The sequence below is a fragment of the Muntiacus reevesi genome, chromosome 3 (assembly GCF_963930625.1).
Source record: "Muntiacus reevesi chromosome 3, mMunRee1.1, whole genome shotgun sequence".
Taxonomy (NCBI): Eukaryota; Metazoa; Chordata; class Mammalia; order Artiodactyla; family Cervidae; genus Muntiacus; species Muntiacus reevesi.
The window spans coordinates 122,136,932-122,157,262 of NC_089251.1; the positions used below are offsets into that span (position 1 = coordinate 122,136,932).

General features: G+C 48.3%; 1 protein-coding gene across 1 annotated transcript in view; it reads left to right on the forward strand.

Annotated features, from left to right (window-relative positions):
• Positions 1-5,806: 5,806 nt before the first annotated feature.
• Positions 5,807-20,331, forward strand: part of IRS1 (insulin receptor substrate 1) — a 59,688-nt gene continuing 45,163 nt past the window's right edge. The window contains exon 1 of the mRNA XM_065930449.1: positions 5,807-10,375. Coding sequence (XP_065786521.1) covers positions 6,644-10,354 — 3,711 coding nt within the window. The 5' untranslated portion in view covers positions 5,807-6,643 and the 3' untranslated portion in view covers positions 10,355-10,375. The remainder of the gene's footprint in view (positions 10,376-20,331) is intronic.

The following is a 20,331-nucleotide window of genomic DNA, read 5'->3' on the forward strand; positions in this document are numbered from 1 at the left end:
ACAAGAAGTGTTATGAAGTTTACAAACCCTTCTAGGCATGTGCTTTTCTGCATAAAACATATGTCTCTTTAAATATAAGAAACAGCTGAGGATTCTTTATTTAGATTAACTAACTGATCAACAGATTTGATGGCATTATCTAAGACAACAAATTGCCAAACCTCAATCCTCGACAAAGAATGCAGAGGAAAATGAAAACATATTAAAGCAATCAAGACAATTTTTAAAAAGCAAAAGCAAGTCTTTTAGATAAGTGTCAGTTATTAAGGACTAACCTAAAAAAAATCGCCAATTGGTAAAATTTGTGAAATGGAAAAATTAAACAGTGGCATGAAGTTTTCACCTCCTCCCTTTCCTTCAACCTCATCCATCTATTTATTTCTGGCTTGCATGCATGGGTGCTCAGTTGTATCTGACTTTGTGACCCAACCAATCTTCTCTGTTCATGGGAGTTTTCAGGCAAGAATACTGGAGTCGGTTACCATTTCCTTCTCCAGGGGAGCGTCCTGATGCAGGGATGGAACCCTTGTCTCCAGTGTTGGCAGGCGAATTCTTTACCACTGAGCAAAGCCCCTTATCTCTGGCTTAATTTATATCAAAACCAAAAAAAAAAGTCTTGAAATTGTCTTTTGAAAGTATTAGTGTCTTTCTGAAATCTTGTTCCCAAAGTATTTAATTAATTTTCCTGTGTGCCTAAACCAGTGATTCTCAAATTTTACTGTAAGTAACATTCTCTGTGGGGCTTCCCCAATGGCTCAGGGGTAAAGAATGTGTCTGCAGTGCAGGGGACTCGGGTTCAATCCCTGAGTGGGGAAGATCCCCTGGAGGAGGAAATGGCAATCCACTCCAGTATTCTTGCCTGAAAAGTCCCATGGACAGAGGAGCCTGATGGGCTACAGTCCAGTCGTCACAAAGAGCTGGGGACCTGACTGAGCACTCACAGTGCATTTATATTCACACTTTGGAAAACACTAACACAAATGTTTGAGACAGAATTAACTCTTCACACTTGTCAGAAAGATATGATACTTGGGATTGAAAAGAGAGAAACCTCCATTCTGTATTGTCCTAGTTAAGTAGATTTTTTTATTGTTGTTGTTCTTGGTATGCATACAATCCTAAAATGTAAGTATCTTGCCTGACTTTCACAGCATCATATTACTGTGCCTTTAAATGAACTATCAATCACCTAGAACTTCACTACTGCAAGTGTACTGCCCACATCTACTCCCTAGCAGAATCAGCATCACTGGGAGTATGTAAAAAATGCAGACCTCAGCCTGCCCTAGAACTTCTAAATCAGAACCTGCATTTTAACAAGATCCTCAGGTTTGAGATGCATTGATCTTGTAAATTTTCCAGCTAAATGTGATTTTTCAGCTCACTATCTTAATTTCACTTTTACATTTTTAATCCAAAAGGATGAAAGATTTTAATTACAAGAGAAAATAAGGTTATTAAGGAGAGAGACAACTGAAGGGCCCTAAGTTGACTCTGTGACTTATGACTTTTAAAATGAGAAGGCAGTTGGTTTTTATGGAATCTCACCTGAGATCACGGCGCTCTGTAGATCACAGGGGCCTGAGACCCCAGTACCTTGAACTGTATTCGTTTGTCTCTCTTCACTGCAAGCTTCTTGTGGGAAGGATCCTCTTAGGGTATTTAGATCTTCTGTGGCCAGCCTAACGCCTAACCCAAGGAAGTACTCTAAAATGCCTGAGTGGGGGAAAAAATTACCAATCACTTATGAATTATATCCACCCTTCAGATTCAAGCTTAAGGCTCCTTTCCTCCAAAATATTTCTTTAGTTATTTTATCTAGCATAATCTCCACCTACTCTAAGTAAATACCACTTATTTGACATTTAATGCTAGTGGTAAATAACCTGCCTGCCAATGCAGGAGATGTAAGAGATGAGGGTTTGGTCCCTGGGTTGGGAAGTTCCGCTGAAGGATGACATGGCAACCCATTCTAGTATTCTTACCTGGAGAATGCCATGGACAGAGGACCCTGGTGGGTTACAGTCCATAGGTCCCAAAGAGTCAGACATGACTGAAGTGACTTAGCATTCGCATGCATGAACGTGCAGGCACGCATGTGCGCATACACACACACTTTAGTTATCAATTATCTTTATTTTGTATCTCTCTTATTACCCCACCAAAACTGTTAAAAACTGCTTCTTTTTATACTTTTCATACTGTCTTGAAGAGTAGGCATTCAAATATTGCTTACCACTGAGAGCAATCTTAAAATTTAAAAAAACTACTAAAGTTAGAAAATCTACACAATTTTATTTTCCTCCAAGGATCATTCTAAATGGTCAAAACTAATTCTAGAGTTGGTAATATATAAACAGCTCCTCCAGTTGCAATCTATTTCACTGAAGTAAAGCATCACTTTTATATAAGAAATACTTTCTAATTTTCAAATGGTTAGTTGACCCTTCAGCCAACTCAATTCTCATTTTGGTTATTTTTGCCAGTAACTTATACTTCTGTATGTTGTGGGTTCGATCCCTGGGTCAGGAAGATCCCCTGGAGGAGGAAATGGCAACCCACTCCAGTATGTTTGCTTGGGAAATTCCATAGATGGAGGAGCGGCAGGCTAGAATCCATGGGGTCGCATGTCTCTAGACATAACTGAGGGACTAATACTGCCACACTCTAGCCTGTTATGCAAGTCATCTCTAAGTGTCCTATAGATGGCAGCATTGAGCAACAGATTAGTGTTTGGTAACGATGCTGTTTTGGTTTCTGAGAATTTTCAGTTGGGAGTCAATTTTTCATACAGTATGTTTCATTATAGTACACCACAAGACTAATTTAGCAGAGGCTGGCAGGATAAGACTTGTACCTGCTCAAAATTACTTCAGTTAGTTTCCACAAAAGCATCCTTTCTACTTTCTATATAAACCATATATGCATTTCCAGAGTTAGCTCAACCCATTAATGAAAGAAGAAAGTAAAGAAATATGAATTACTATAGTATAATTTTAATTAACTATTAAACACCTTTAACACTGGCAGTAAAACATCAACAAGTAGGAAGAAAGGACAAGAATATCTTACCATCAGTGATTATCTATGATGGGAAATCCATTGATTTGGAAAAAAAATGTCAGCAATCTGACTTATTTCATGATTTCTAATGAATATATTAGCCACTGAAGTGGGCTTTTAAAGCAGAGATCCTTTCCCACAGAGTTTTTTTTTTTTTAAAACGGTTTTATAATTAAAAAAATAACATTTTTATGTGATCAAAATTCTAACCTTTCTGTGAAGATTTTTCTAAAATATTTGCAAATTAGGTTGATCTTTCAGATCCCTCTTTCTCCTAGACAACAGTATTTTGTTTCCCATAGAGGTATATACTACCTTCATTTAGTTTTATTTTTGAAGAGGAGCATCATTTCTAAAGTAAATGGGTTTGGATTATTTTTCCTACAAAATGTGAAATATTCTCCACCCCCACCCTGCGCTAAACATCAAACCTGTAAAAAGCCCTTTGACCTTAGATTACATTATTACTAGTAAACAACACTTTTACCTCCCCTCCCCCCCAAGGGTAAAACCCCACAATTACTTTACTACTAACTTCAGACTTTCCTATTCGCATTCCCTTCTTATACTCGCCATAAAACATGCGTTCCCCCCAGAATCCCGGTCACTGTCATTGCCGCCTAGTTACCGGATTACATCTGCTATTTATAGCTTTGCTGTTGCGGGCACGTGTGCCCACATCACCAAGCTGTCAGAGGGAGAGAAGGGCGGGCTTTCAATTCAACAGCGTGTACACAAATTACAGATGAACCAGGCTCAGTTGAGGCTGCATGATGGTAGGGAATAAGAAGGTGAGGGAAGAAATGAAACGCTCCCAGGCTTTGGTGGGGTGCAGCTCCTCCACAGATACCGGGTACCCCAGTTCACGTATCTCACACGCTGCTGAATGGCGCCTTTGGTTCTTTTTTCTTTCTTTCTTCTTTTTTTTTTTTTTTTTTTACTACGCTTTGCAACCTACCTTGGTACCCTCACCCTCTCTCCCCACCTCCCCTCCTGCAGTGCAAGGTTTGAAAGACAGGCAGCCCCACCAATCAGCAGGCTACCCTAAGAAACTCTCCCCGCCCCTCAGCCCGGTATTAGGCCCAGGCTGGCTCCTCCGCAGCCCAGCGGGTCCTGCCCAGCGCATGCCCAGCGCCTCCACTGCCGCGAGCATCGGGCAGTGCTTGAGAGCTGGCGACTGGGGAGGGTCTCCTACGCGGAGGGGGTGGTGGAGACCCCCCAAACGGGTCAGGACTGGGGTGGTAAAATAAGATAACGTCAAACAGACGAGGAGTCATTTTTTAAAGGGTCCTTAATGATCTATAGATCACCTTAACAAACAAGAAACTTTGGGGAGCGTTTGCTTGTGGTGATTGATACCGCAAGCTAACAGCCTAAGAGTCTCCGCAGGTAGACCCAAGCTGCTGACCTCTGCTGCCCACGAAACACGCATTTTCCTGTACAGCTCAGCTGGCACCGTCCTTGTTTTCTCCCGATTATCCTTGTAGTCAAGGGTAAAAATTTTATGGGGTGATTCGATGGGTGTGGAAGCTGTGTGTGAAACAGACACTTCGGCCAATGTTTACCCAGTAGGGTTTTGGCCTTACGAACCCTCTGTAGGTCCCTAACATTTTTTTTTTTTAATCACAAATAGGTTTCGGAATGTGATAAGGGGAGTCTCATTTCTCCCCAAGCCTTCACTCCCAAGGTGTGACTCCCCGACCGCTCGCTAGGATGAGACGGGAGTGGGATGGGGTGGGGAGAAGCTGTGATATTTACATTCTCTCCCTAATGGATCAGTAGCTAACCCCACCACTCCGGACACACGACACTTCCCCGGGCTCCCTCTTCTAGTTTGGGAGTGACCATAACCTCCTCCTTCCCTCCCCCAGTCGTTGCCCTTGGGCGTCCCTCTGTTCTGTCGTGGTACTTCACTGCAGCAAATTCGGGGATTCCAAGGTGAAAGGCTGGCCCAGAAGTCCTGTAGTAAAACCTCACGAAAATACAGATCTCACCATGGCCTATCACACTGAAACTGAAATCCAGCTTTTAGATTTCCAGGGAGGGAAGAAACACTCTCCGGAGGGGCTGCTCTTACCTGTTAGGTAAGATCCAGCCCAGCTCTCGAGTCCCCCCCTACCCGGGCCCTCCCACGCAGGGCCCAGTAGCCGCAGTGCCCCCCCGTCGCCCCCCACCCTCACTCCTGCGTCTTCCCGGGTTCGCCCCCCTCCCCCGTTTTCCCAGACTCCCCTCGTGCTTTCGGGGAGACACCCAAACACCCCCGCCCGCGGCGGGGATTCCTGCGGGCCTGGGGCGCCCTGGGTGGCGCGCGAGGAGGCCGGCTCTGAGCCCGGGCGGCCGGCCGCGTAGGGGCGCTGCCCGAGCGTGGTGCCGAGGCCGGGCGCCGGCGCCTCTGCGGCACAGCCGGGGGGCGGAGAGGGGCGGGCGCGGGGCGGGCTCGGCCGGGAATGTAGAGACCCGGGCGGGAGCCTCCCGGCGGCGGCGGCGGCGGCGGCGGCCGGGCTGCGGAGCGCGGAGGCTCCGTCACGTGTTTTTTTCTCCTCCCGAGTGAGACGGCGGCGAGGTCGGCGCGCAGAGCCAGACGCCGCCGCTTGTTTTGGTTGGGGCTCTCGGCAACTCTCGGAGGAGGAGGAGGGAGGAGGGGATAAGTAGCGACAGCGCCTCCCGGGGAAGAGGCGTCTTCCCCCGACTCCTTCCCCATTCTCCCCCCCGCACCCCCGACCCCCCCCCCCACCTTCGCCTCCCGCCCTCATCCCCTCCCCTCCTCCCCGGCCGACTGGAGCGAGGGGCAGGGATGAGCCTGTCCCTTCGGCGCGCCCCCAGCTTCCCCGGCTGCCTAGTCGCGTTTCGCGTGGAAAAGCCACTTTCTCCGCCCGCCGACATGGGCCCGATCGGGGGCTGCAGAGGACGCGTCCGCGGGCTGCGGCAGCAACAGCAACAGCCGCAGCGCCGCGGTCTCCGCGATTGAGCTGGTATTTGGGCGGCTGGTGGCGGCGGGGACGGTCGGGGGGTGGGAGGAGGCGGAGGAAGAGGCGAAGGAGGAGGAGGAGGGAGAACCCCGTGCAACGTTGGGACTTGGCAGCTCGCCTCCCCCTGCCCAAGGATATTTAATTTGCCTCGGGAATCGCTACTTCCAGAGAGGAACTCCGGAGGGAAGGCGCGCGCGCGCGCCTGGAGGGGCCAGGCGAGGACCCCCCCCCCCCCCCAACCTCGCCCGCCCGCCCGGGCCGCCGCCTGCCAGCGCCGGACTCTGGCCCCGGCGGCGAGAGATGCATCTTAGCTTCTTCCCGATCGCGGCGGCTGAGAGGAGACTTGGCTCTCGGGGGATCCGGGCTGCACTCGCGCCGGACGCGTTGCCTTCCCCCCAGGGCATGAAACGCCAGTAAACTCGGGTCGGGGCTATCTCCTTGGCGCAGCTGCTGTGTCCTCCCTCGACCGCCCCTCCCCGGCGCAGAGGGCGGCGTGGATTTCGGAGTCGGGGTTTCTGCCGCCTCCAGCCCTGTTTGCATGTGCGGGGCCGCGGCTAGGAGCCTCCGCCCCCCACCCGGTTGTTTTTCGGCGCCTCCCTCTGCTCGGCAGCATGGCGAGCCCTCCGGAGACGGACGGCTTCTCGGACGTGCGCAAGGTGGGCTACCTGCGCAAACCCAAGAGCATGCACAAGCGATTCTTCGTGCTGCGGGCGGCCAGCGAGGCTGGGGGCCCGGCGCGCCTCGAGTACTACGAGAACGAGAAGAAGTGGCGGCACAAGTCGAGCGCCCCCAAACGCTCGATCCCCCTGGAGAGCTGCTTCAACATCAACAAGCGGGCGGACTCCAAGAACAAGCACCTGGTGGCCCTCTACACGCGGGACGAGCACTTTGCCATCGCGGCAGACAGCGAGGCCGAGCAGGACAGCTGGTACCAGGCCCTCCTGCAGCTGCACAACCGTGCCAAGGGCCACCACGACGGGGCCGCGGCGCCTGGGGCTGGAGGCGGCGGGGGCAGCTGCAGTGGCAGCTCCGGCCTCGGGGAGGCCGGGGAGGACTTGAGCTACGGGGACGTGCCCCCAGGACCCGCCTTCAAGGAGGTCTGGCAGGTGATCCTGAAACCCAAGGGCCTGGGTCAGACAAAGAACCTGATTGGCATCTACCGCCTCTGCCTGACCAGCAAGACCATCAGCTTCGTGAAGCTGAACTCGGAGGCGGCGGCCGTGGTGCTGCAGCTGATGAACATCAGGCGCTGCGGCCACTCAGAGAACTTCTTCTTCATCGAAGTGGGCCGTTCCGCAGTGACGGGCCCGGGGGAGTTCTGGATGCAGGTGGACGACTCCGTGGTGGCCCAGAACATGCACGAGACAATCTTGGAGGCCATGCGGGCCATGAGCGATGAGTTCCGCCCTCGAAGCAAGAGTCAGTCTTCCTCCAACTGCTCCAACCCCATCAGTGTGCCGCTGCGGAGGCATCACCTCAACAACCCTCCACCCAGCCAGGTGGGGCTGACCCGCCGCTCGCGCACCGAGAGCATCACGGCCACCTCCCCGGCCAGCTTGGTGGGCGGGAAGCAGGGCTCCTTCCGCGTGCGTGCTTCCAGTGATGGCGAAGGCACCATGTCTCGCCCCGCCTCTGTGGACGGCAGTCCTGTGAGTCCTAGCACCAACAGGACCCACGCCCACCGCCATCGAGGCAGCTCCCGGCTGCACCCGCCTCTCAACCACAGCCGCTCCATCCCCATGCCTTCTTCTCGCTGCTCGCCTTCCGCCACCAGCCCGGTCAGTCTGTCGTCCAGCAGCACGAGTGGCCACGGCTCCACCTCGGACTGCCTCTTCCCGCGGCGGTCTAGTGCTTCTGTGTCTGGTTCCCCCAGTGATGGCGGCTTCATCTCCTCCGATGAGTATGGCTCCAGTCCCTGCGATTTCCGAAGTTCTTTCCGCAGCGTCACCCCAGATTCCCTGGGCCACACCCCGCCTGCCCGGGGTGAGGAGGAGCTAAGCAACTACATCTGCATGGGAGGCAAGGGGGCCTCCACCCTCACTGCCCCCAATGGTCACTACATTTTGCCCCGGGGTGGCAATGGTCACCGCTACGTGCCAGCTGCCGGCTTGGGCACGAGCCCAGCCCTGCCAGGAGAAGAAGCAGCCGGTGTGGCAGATCTGGATAATCGGTTCCGAAAGCGGACTCACTCTGCAGGCACCTCGCCTACCATTTCCCACCAGAAAACCCCGTCTCAGTCCTCTGTGGCTTCCATTGAGGAATATACCGAAATGATGCCCACCTACCCACCAGGAGGTGGCAGTGGAGGCCGAGTACCCAGCTACCGGCACTCCGCCTTCGTGCCCACCCACTCCTACCCAGAGGAGGGTCTGGAAATGCACCCCTTGGAGCGGCGTGGGGGCCACCACCGCCCAGACACCTCCAGCCTTCACACTGATGATGGCTACATGCCCATGTCCCCCGGGGTGGCCCCGGTGCCCGGCAGCCGGAAAGGCAGTGGGGACTACATGCCCATGAGCCCCAAGAGCGTGTCTGCCCCGCAGCAGATCATCAACCCCATCAGACGCCATCCCCAGAGAGTGGACCCCAATGGCTACATGATGATGTCCCCAAGCGGCAGCTGCTCTCCTGACATTGGAGGTGGGCCCAGCAGTGGCGGCAGCAGCAGCGGCGCTGCCCCTTCTGGGAGCAGCTATGGCAAACTCTGGGCAAACGGCGTAGGGGCCCACCACTCTCATGCCCTGCCACACCCCAAACTCCCGATGGAGAGCGGTAGTGGCAAACTCTTGTCTTGTACAGGTGACTACATGAACATGTCGCCCGTCGGGGACTCCAACACCAGCAGCCCCTCCGACTGCTACTATGGCCCCGAGGACCCCCAGCACAAGCCTGTCCTCTCCTACTACTCATTGCCAAGGTCCTTTAAGCACACCCAGCGCCCTGGGGAGCTGGAGGAGCCCCGGCATCACCAGCACCTCCGCCTTTCCTCCAGTTCCGGTCGACTCCTCTACACTGCGGCCGCAGAAGATTCCTCGTCGTCCACCAGCAGCGACAGTCTGGGCGGGGGATACTGTGGGGCTCGGCCGGAGCCGGGGCTCCCGCATCTCCATCATCAGGTCCTGCAGGCCCATCTGCCTCGAAAGGTGGACACAGCTGCCCAGACCAACAACCGCCTGGCTCGGCCCACGAGGCTGTCTCTGGGGGATCCCAAGGCCAGCACCTTACCTCGGGCCCGAGAGCAGCAGCCGCCGCCCCCCTTGCTGCTCCCTCCGGAGCCCAAGAGCCCAGGGGAGTATGTGAATATTGAATTTGGGAGCGATCAGCCTGGCTACTTATCGGGCCCGGTGGCGTCCCACAGCTCGCCTTCCATCAGGTGTCCGTCCCAGCTCCAGCCAGCTCCCAGAGAGGAGGAGACAGGCGCAGAAGAGTATATGAACATGGACCTGGGGCCGGGCCGGAGGGCCACCTGGCAGGAGAGCGTGGGGGTTCAGCCGGGCAGGGTGGGCCCGGCGCCCCCTGGAGCTGCTAGCGTGTGCAGGCCGACCAGGGCGGTGCCCAGCGGCCGAGGCGACTACATGACCATGCAGATGGGCGGTCCCCGGCAGAACTACGTGGACACCTCACCCGTCGCGCCCATCAGTTACGCCGACATGCGGACGGGCGTCGTTGTGGAGGAAGCCAGCCTGCCCGGGGCCACCGCGGCCGCTCCCTCCTCATCCTCCACGGCCTCTGTTTCCTCCACTGCCCCTCCGGGTCCAGGGGAGCTGGCGGCCCGCTCGGCCCTGCTGGGGGGCCCGAGCGCCTTCACGCGGGTGAACCTCAGTCCCAACCGCAACCAGAGTGCCAAAGTGATCCGTGCCGACCCGCAAGGGTGCAGGAGGCGGCACAGCTCCGAGACCTTCTCCTCGACGCCCAGTGCCACCCGGGTGGGCAACACGGTGCCCTTCGGAGCCGGGGCTGCCGTCGGGGGCAGTGCTGGTGGCAGCAGCAGCAGCGCCGAGGATGTCAAACGCCACAGCTCTGCTTCCTTCGAGAACGTGTGGCTGAGGCCTGGGGAGCTCGGGGGAGCCCCCAAGGAGCTGACCCCAGTGTGCGGGGCCGCTGGGGGTTTGGAGAATGGTCTTAACTACATTGACCTGGATTTGGTCAAGGACTTCAAACAGCGCCCTCAAGAGTGCCCACCTCAACCGCAGCCTCCTCCACTCCCGGCCCCTCATCAGCCTCTGGGCAGTAGTCAGAGCGGCCCCACCAGCCGCTCCAGCGAGGATCTAAGCGCCTATGCCAGCATCACTTTCCAGAAGCAGCCAGAGGACCTCCAGTAGCTCAACTGGACATCACAGCAGGTGCGTTTCATGGTGACAAAGTCAGAAGACAAAACTGCTTTTAACCTGGTGCTCAAATTCTGTGCCTCTGCCCCAGGGCCCCTCCCTCTCCTCCCTCTGCTTCTGTACGGAGTGCACTCCTGGGAGGGAGAGGTCTGGGCACAGGAGGGGACATGTGCCTGACGGTCAGATAAATCCATAGGAGCAGCCACTCCAGAGAGCTTTTCCCCTTGAGTTTCCCAAGTGAAGTACTTTAGTATTTCCAAGACATATATCCTGTTAATACCAGTTCTGGAAGTTTTCTTTTGACTATATACTGAGGTCAGTCTCTAGAAGGGACAGTTCTACAAAAATATTTGTTAATCCAGGGGCTAAGCCCTTCATTTCAAGGTAATTTCTCAGAACTCTTAAGGGTGATCTTATCAAGTTGCCCTGTGTACTTTAGTTCTGTGATTTCACAATACCAAGGCAACATAAGTAGCAGTGGGAAGCATCAATTTTTATTCCTGTTGCCCTAAAAAGATTCAGAAGTAAGAGCTTGCTTTAGGCTTACAGATTTAGAGAAATAGCTGTCTGTCTATGACTCTCTTTAGAAAGTAATTATTGGTGACATTTTGTTTCTGAATGAAGATTTATGAAATATTACCCACACACGGACCCATCACCTCACAGGCATGGCTGCTTTTACACAGTGAAGTCTGCCTGCATCTGGGACCCATTATTGAGTTAAGAGTTATGAAAATTCATCCCACCGTGTCAGCCTTACAGTTGTCTGTTCTTGCTAAGGCCTGTTCAGAGACCCCCACATAGATCATATAGGGGCTACTGTACATCTTCTGTAAAATTGCTTAACATTTTTACATTGAAAAGAAATATTAAGACAGGGAGATGGAAGAGTTTGGTTTTCATCTGCATTGAATGTCAGGGCTAAACCTTGTCCTCTTCCTTTATAGGATATTTACTGTTTGCCTTTTAAGTTCTAGAGTGGATGCCTCATTAATGTTGAAAGTTGGCTTCGGGTCTTCTGTGGCTAAGGCTGTACTGAAAATGAAAAACATTTCTAATAGGAAATTAGCCTGCCCTTCATTCTGTTGAGCCTTTTTTCTGGTGGTCATAATTGTGGGAAGAGGAGAGGAGTATAGTTTGCAAATAATGTGATGAGTTGGCAATGTAGACGTTTCCAGCATTTGGAAACACTTTATTCTGACAAACATTATCTTGTGATAACCTTTTTATATATGTTTCATAAAATGTGCTTTTACATTATTCTTCTTAATATGTGCCCATCCATAAGAAATTCATGTGTATTTTGGGTTCTTATTCCTATTGATTCTAATATTTGACCCATATCATTTGCTGTTTTCTGGAACAAGGTACAGGCATACAAACATTCAAACTAAGATTTTAGGGGATATTATGCAAAACATTTATTTGATTAGTATTTAGATTTATTTTCATGATTCCTTCTCTACAAGAGAGGTTTAATTGTGTGCATCAACAGTAAAAATTTTGGTTGTTTCAAATGATGTTTTGGGACATGTGGATCCCTCTAGCACTTTAGCTGTTTGTGTTGCAAAGTTTCTCATTTATAAAGGAATGGGGAATTAGAAAGGGGGAAAAAAAATTCCAGCAGAGCCAAGATTTTGGTTTTAAAGAAGAAAGAAGAAGCTAAGAAACAACTCACCTGTTTTCTTAATTTGATCAGGGTTTTTTGTTTTTGAAAGTAGAATAAATAATATTTTGCTTTGAAGGAAGTTGACCAAATAAAGTTTTCATTTTTCAAAACGGCTTTAAAATAAAATCCTCCTTTTATTGAGGATACATTAAAAACAAACCAACCCAAACAAAACAATCTTCTAGTCTTAACTTTCTGAGGGAAAATATAGTATTCTGGAACAACCAAATAATCATTCCTTAATAATTCTGGAGCAGCAATAGACCAGCAATGGACAGCACCATGCCAGAAAAATTCTACAATGTGTATTTGTAAGATGTAAATGGAGAGAGGTGAGGGTGTGTGTGTGTGTGTGTTTTAAGTGAGGCACCAAATCCTAACTTCTCAGCAGTTGCTATCTTTGCCTGTCTTTCTTATTTCTCAGGTAAAACCTAAACCAGGAAAAGGAGTGAGGGGCTTGGAGATGTGTGTGTGCTCTTTCTCTTAACTCATTTTAAACGCCTCGGCTTGTTGACTGGTTTCCACCGTCTGTTACAGGAGAATGTTTCCGAGGCATTCAGCGCAGGGGCCCGGGAGTGTTGGTTGCCCTTGATTCACCTTCTGTCTGATCACCTTTTCGGTTTCCCTTCTCCTCTCTCGTCCATCCATGTCTCCTCTGGGTTCTAACCTGCTGGATTTTTTCCCCGGTACCCTCCTCTCCCATCCCCCTCGTCTCCCACCTCTTCTTTAATGTTCCTGCCATTGTCTGTTTTTTTTTTTCTCTCTTTCTCTCTCTTTGGCTCCATTTCAGAATTTCGCAGTACTTGTGGCCTACTCTCCCCAGAGTTAATGGAGAGCCCCGAAAGCAGGGCAGAAAGGGCACAGCAGCCAGCTATCTTCAACCAGCGTTTACAAGTTTGTTTTGTTTGGAAACTGCTGCTGGGCAGGTAGAGCAGGCTTTGGCAAAGACATAGACTCCTGCCATCTATTTTAGGTTCCTTTTTTTTTGGGGGGGGGGGTCATTTTGTTCTGTCCCCTTGGGGAAAAAGTCCATTTTTCTTCCTTCCACTGCATTTCCTAGCTGTGATTTCCAGGACTCCTACCTCCAAGTCTGCCTCCCATCTCTCCTTCCCCGTTCCTCCCTCCTGTCACCTCGCTGTGTGGCCTTTTTGTCTGGCACTTTCTCATCTCCACGGTCACCTTTGCTTCTTGCATGCCTCTCTATTTATTTGGCACTTGGCTCCCCCTCCCTCCTACAAGCCCTTTTGGCCCGGGGTTGGAGGGGTTAGTATCCAGGCGGAGGCTACCCTCAGACTCCCACCCGGTCCGTCGCCGGTCGCCCGAGGGCGCGGGGGCGGCCGGACCCCATTCCGCGCGCGGCGCGTGGTGGGCGGTGGCGGCGGCGGCCGAGCCTTTGGGCAGAGCGGGGCAGAGACTGGCCCCGAGTGGGCGGGGCAGCCGGGCGCTGATTGGCCCCCGCCAGAGCCAATCAGCGCGAGCGCAGGCTGTGCTGCAGCAGCGGTGGGGAGGGGCCTCGGGTGAAGGGGGTCGACTGGGGGGCCTTGGTCGGGGTCCGGCGTGGGCGGCGGGCCAGGCATCCGGGCTGTGGCCTACCCCTCTCCCGCCACCCCTTCCCTCTGGGGCCGCGAGAACCGAGCCAAACACACGCCCCCTCCACCCCCTTCCCGGAGGATGTTGTGCACTCGGCCCTGTTAGTGTGCATCCAGACCAGAATCCTAAGAATGAGAAAGTCCAACCAGCCCACTGACAGAGGCCGGAAACGCACACTTCCTCTTATATTTAATTGAGAAAAATCCAGGCCGTGACCATGTGACGTGCCCCATTTTGTTTCCCTCCTCTCTTTACTACGGTTTACTACTACGCCACGTTCCTGTTCCTTCACCTTCCCAGGAAGCTACAGCACGTGGCTTAGAACTGATTGGGTTGGCTCAGGAGTTTTACATTTACTTCTCTTACTATTAGGAGGGAGGAGAGAAAAACAAAACAAAACATTGGCGTAGAAAATACAAGTGCTGTGGCAGGCACCGTGTGGGGATCATTCGGAAAACACATTTGGCTTGAATTTGCCTTGGAGTTAATACTTTACTGAGTGCTTGCAGTTTGCAAAGCACGAAGCTAGGTAAGCTCAACAAAAACTGACCATTCTAGGCCCTCGGGAGTTCCCGGTGAAATGAAAACATCTGATATATCTTTGCCAGTCGTGAGAATCTGGAGATTCATTATAAGGGCTTGGATAGGGTTCCTTACTGAGCTTGGAGGTAATGCGGCTTGCTTCTAAAAAACCGATTCCCCCACCAGTGACAGCTCTAGTGACAGCTCATCAGACAGGCTGGACGAACTGATTTTGAAAGCTTGCTAAATTGGTGTTGCTCTCCCTCAACATCACCAAATTTTTGTGCGCTGTATAACTAGATGAGATTGGAAATTTGTTCACATTTGTCTTTTCTACAGTAAAGAGGGAAAGTAACAAAGAGAAATTCCATGGAAGTATTTTCTTCTCTCCATGGCTCTCAAATAAGTTTTTCTCAGCAGCCGGCAATCACTGTTGCAGTCGCTGAATAAGCCCCAAAGGCAGCATTTTTCCTTAGATGTTGATTGAAACATCACAGGTGAAAATGTAAGGAAGTAATTCTGTGCCCCCTGGGTAATTCTGTGCCCCAATACTGTGTCTGAGCAGGTGGGAGCAAGCTTTTCTGTTCCAAAAAACTTTGAGCATTTCATGATTTCTACCAATGTTTGGGTAGCATTTTATTTTAAAAATAAATCCATAAACATTTCACATATTGTAGTCATTTATCTGATTGCCCCCCACCCCTCCACCCCCAAATAAACACTATCTCCAAAATTGTCTTAAGAGTAAGAGACTTGGAATTCAAAAGGGAATACTTCCCTCCCCTCTCCCTGTTCTTTTTTTTGTTGTTGTTGTTTGTTTATCAAAATTCCTGGAAAATAATTTAACTCCATCTTGAATGATAGAATGGAAAAAACAGTTTCTGGGAACCAGAGATCTTGGGTTGTAATACAGCCTGTGTCCTTCCTAAGCTGGGTGACCTCGAGAAAGTCGCTTAGTTTCTCTGGACCTATTTCCTTTTCAGTAACTTGAGAATTTTGTACTAAATTATTCTAACCTCTTTTGCAGCTCTAAACATAGCGATATTTTGTAGAAAATGACAGATATTCTTTAATGGGTCAGTTGTAATGAGGATTCTTTCTGGAGAAGCTGTTGTTGTGGTTGGAATGAAGTGCGTTAGAATGTTCTGTCCCGTTCTACCTTCTGAATCACTCTTGTGATTTAATTCAGGACTGATTTCAACCTTTCTTATTTGGATGGAGCATTTTCAGGTTTTAACAGACCTTAAGACAAACCTTTCTGACTATACCAGTCTAAGTTTTTGGAACCTTCTCTAAACTCAGTTTGGCTCCTCTCCCCCATCCTCTTTTAAAAATAAAATTTATGTAAGGATGTAAGTTGGAGAAGACTCTTGAGAGTTCCTTGGACTGCAAGGAGATCAAACTAGTCAGTCCTAAAGGAAATCAGTCCTGAATATTCATTGGAAGGGCTGATGCTGAAGCTGCAATACTTTGGCCACCTGATGTGGAGAACTGACTCATTTGAAAAGACCCTGATGCTGGGAAAGATTGAGGGCAGGAGCAGAAGGGGATGACAGAGGATGAGATGATTGGATGGCATCACTGACTCGATGGACATGAGTTTGAGCAAGCTTCCAGGAGTTGGTGATGGACAGGGAAGCCTGGTATGCTGCGGTCCGTGGGGTCGCAATGAGTCAGACATGACTGAACTGAATGAAGGATGTAAGTTACCTGCTGATTCCTTCACTTTAAGGTCAGCTGTTGGAAGCACCCCTCCCCACCTGACAATATGCTGTTGTTTACTCACTAAGTCCTGTCCCACTCTTTTTCGCAACCCCATAGACTGTAGCCTCTGGTGGCTCAGTTGGTCAAGAATCTGCCTGCAATAAGGAGATCCAGGTTCAATCCGTGGGTGGGGAAGAGCCCCTGGAGAAGGAAATGGTAACCCACTCCAGTATTCTTGCCTCGGAAATCCCATGGACAGAGGAACCTGCTGGGCTATAGTCCATGGGGTCACAGAGTTGGACATGATTTAAGGACTGACTACACCACCACCAAGACTGTAGCCCGCCAGGTTCCTCTGACCTTGGGATTTTCCAGGCGAGAATACTGGAGTGGGTTGCCATTTCCTTCTTGAAGGGATCTTCCTGACCTAGGCATCCAACCCTTATCTCCTGCATCGTAGGAAGATTCCTTATTGACAGTTTAGGTCAGGCTTTAACCAATTCATGTCCATGGCGTTATTCTGTTGAAATAGAGCTGGGGGTCTGTTTATGGATAATGTTTCTCAGTTGTTCCATCAGAATGCTTCAGTGAGATATCCGCTTGAATGAATGGAGAGCAAATCAGAGAGGCCAATTGAGAACTCTAGGAAGTCATGCACAATTTTTTGTTTAGTTTTATTTTTCCTCTGTTAGGTGTGTGAAAAAACTCAAAGCTTCTCTTGCTGGCGGAAGTTAGCATTGTGCAGTTTTTGTGCGTCAGATTTTTGATTGGTCATCTGAGCTGTTCAGTGCTTTGCTGACCCAGTGTAACCCTCCCTGTCCAGTTGCCAATGCTTTCAGACGGTCCTAGCCTTTGGGCACATCCATGTGGATTTCATAAATCATTAGAATAGTCTATTGACTCTTTCATTCAAAACTTCATTGACCTAATGCTTTTCCAGTCTTCCTCCTATAATCAGATCTATTTCTTAGCTGTATTGTATATAAATGATTCCTTTTATTTTGGTGGGTTGGTAGTTTTAGTATAATGGAACGCTTCACCATTTTAAGGTTTTATTTTGCTTTGTTTTAAAGAAAACCATTTCCTCAATTATTTCCTCATGTTACAGAGTTACTGGAAATTGTATTAAAGGAAAATTACTTCTGGTGGATTAACTTGAAGTCAGTTTCACACTAAATATTCTGTAACTTTTGTCATACTAGTACTTTTCTTGTATTTTAAATTATAGATACTGTACCACATTTATAATTATGTAATTGACATTATTTCATTACCATGAAAATCTATAGCTATGTGGCAAACTTGAAAAGTTCTCTTAAAAATGTTATTGAAATAGGCTGAGAAGTTGTAATCATTTTGAACTTGAACAGAATTACATTTTAATATTAGCATGGTATCATAGTATACTCATTTCAAACAATGGTGAAATATGGCAAAAAATAATTTGTAAATCTTTTTAAAACGATAGACTAGTATATCTTTTTTTTCCCCCTATTCTTATCTTCTGTTATGAAAATGGTAGTATTTCTCCCATTCTTAATTTAAGGGAATAGGGGGAGAATAGAGCAGATAAGTATAAGGTACTGTCATCTATGGGAAGAGGAACATATTCCATTTTAATAGTTTTGCTGCAGGCTCTACTGTAGTCTGTTAAAACAGATTTGTTTGGCTGAATGTTATTTGTGCTTCTTCAATGAGTCAGTGATCTTTGAATAACACAGCTTTTAAAAATGCTGCTTTGCTTTTTCAACCCCCTTTCTGCATTTCTGTTAATGATGGCCATGGAATTGAATATGGGTCAGAGTATAATTTTAATTGTATTTATCTTCAATCAGAGAGGAGATTTTTGTGATTTTATTACCCTAGATTGAATATTCTATTGAGTAAACCGAGTTGCATTCATGGTCTTTGCCATTCTGTGATTTTGTTTTTGTTTTCCATTCTGTGTCACCCTGTCCAGCATCACCTCTGTTAGAGGCAAATTCACATGCATCTGATGATAATTGGTCAGACTGAAGAAGATGTCTGTATAACTCAAGTTGTAGTAAGGGAAAGACTATAGTAAGGAAAAGACTTTGATAAACTACCCTCCCCTCTTTTTTTCTGTTGACCAAAAAATTCTTCAGTGTGAGTTCTCTGATTGTCCTTGACATATTTAGGTCATATAACTGAGCAGTATTAGTTCATCTTGAGAAATTCATAGTTGTGTTATGTTTGTTGAAATGATCAAAGAGGCATTCTTTTTGTTGTTTTCCTTCAAATATATCTAGTGTGGCAAACAAATTATATTTTGCACAGTCATGATTCTTACTTTCAGGAAGATTATGATCTAAATGAGACTGGCAACATTTAAAAAAAGAGATTTGCTAAAAATAGAGCAGTTGACGGTCTCGGAAATATTCAGTAATTACTTTGATTTTTTGTTGCTGTTTAGCCGCTAAGTCGTGTCCAACTGTTTTTCGACCCCATAGACTGTAGCCTGCCAGGCTCTTCTGTCCATGGGATTTCCCAGGCAAGAATACTGGAGTGGGTTGCCATTTTCTTCTCCAGGGGATCTTCCCAATTACTATGTATTTAACTATAATTCAGTATTTGCCAATAAAATAATCTCCATTTTCTTTTTAAAATTATTGAATGGGCTCTATGGAATGTGAGGAATAATCACACTTATCCTTGAGTCCAAGGGATTGTGGAAATAATCAGAAGAACTTTCCAAAGCTGTAGAGGCCACCCACCTCCCTTCCTCAATGTCAGTGATTTTCTTTGGCCAGACAAACCCTAAACTACAATTTCCTCTTCGTTTCCTTCCCCCTTTGCCTCAATAAGTACCATTGAGCACCTGTTGCGTTCCAGATAGCACTTGTTTTGCTAAGAGGGTGGGGATGGAGACAAGGAAATGGGGATGAAAATGGGAATGAAGAGAGTTTATCCAAGAACTACCAAATTCCTTCTGGTAGAACTTGGTGGGGGTGGGGGGGAGTGTTCTGGGGAAGGGTAGAAATCAAGATTTAGAGGTGTGTGTGCACACACTTAGTTGCTTAGTTGCTCAGTCATGTTGGACTCTTTGCGAACCCAGGGACTGTAAGCCCGCCAGACTTTTCTGTCCATGGGGATTCTCCAGGCAAGAGTACTGGAGTGGGTGCTGTGCCCTTCTCCAGGGGATCTTCCCAACTGAGGGACTGAACCTAGGTCTACCGCATTGCAAGCGGATTCTTTTTTTTTTTTTCAGGCAGATTCTTTACCGTCTGAGTCACCAGGGAATATTAAGAAGCCACCAAGGAATATTCAGAAGGTGTAATTCATGAAAACTAGCATTTTTTCCCTACTCTTCAGGTGTCCATCTGCCTTAAAGTTTTGTACTTTTCTTAATCATTCTAACCTCAACTTCCTGCCTCACCATAACACTAGTATATTAAAAGAGTTTATAAAGCTGTTGCAACTCTCCTTTGGAAGAATGGTTCAATTTTGGCTCTTTCGATAGCAAACATAACATTTTCAAGAAGCATGAAAAAGTTATGTTTACTCTAAGTGAAGCAGCCAGGAGAGGGGTCCAGGTGTTAAATGAGCAGAAGTTTAGTGAGTACTTGTCATGGGTTGGTCAGTGTTAGGAAGCATGGGGTGAGGATGAGAACTGCAAAAAAAAAAAAAGTGAAATCTCTTTTTTTTTGGTCTTGGAAGCTCTATTATTCAAGGACATTTCCCCCCTTCCTTTGGGTAGGTGGCTTTTATTTTTAGTAGTGAAAACCTCTAACCCTCTGATCTCTGGTTCCTGAGCTTGCTTCTGGTGGGAAGTATAATCTCTTTTGAGATTTTTTCGTTTCTCTTTTCTCTCTCTTTCTTTGTTGATGGTGTGCAGTGCAGTCATACTTATTTTTAAGCTTGCAGTAGTTTCTTCTAGAAATATTAAAAAAGCATTTTTTTAAAAAGTCCACCAAGTTTTATGATAGTTTGCTGTATCCAAACTTTTTTTTTTTTCTCTTTACTGTTTTGGTATAGGCAATCATGTAACATGCTATATGTTTCAAGTGGTTTACACATTTTTTAGAGGTATAGAGTGACCATTTAGGCTTCCTCCCACACCTGTATCCCAGTTTGTTTTCTCAGAGGTCACCACCAACATTGTTTTTTTGTTTGTCTTTCCAGAGATGAGCTGCTCATAAATCTTGAAACTTAGTTATAGAAAGTTGGTTACATGCCCAACAACTCAGTCTTCCATAGAAGAACACGCTCAGACCTCACATTTCTGCAACGAAAGAACACAGCAGATAAGATACCTCTTATAGTAGATTCAATGCTTTGTTCCTGTTAAAGGGAAAAAGAAAAGTACTCTCTTTTCCATGCCTCTTTTGAATCGTCAAGTTAAAATAAGCACATAACCCAGGAAGGAAGAAAAGCATTGGTTAAGAAATGGTCTCTTTTTCTAACTTTGAAGCATTTCTCCTAATTGATGGAGAAGCGGAAGGTATCTAAATTTTCACATACTATC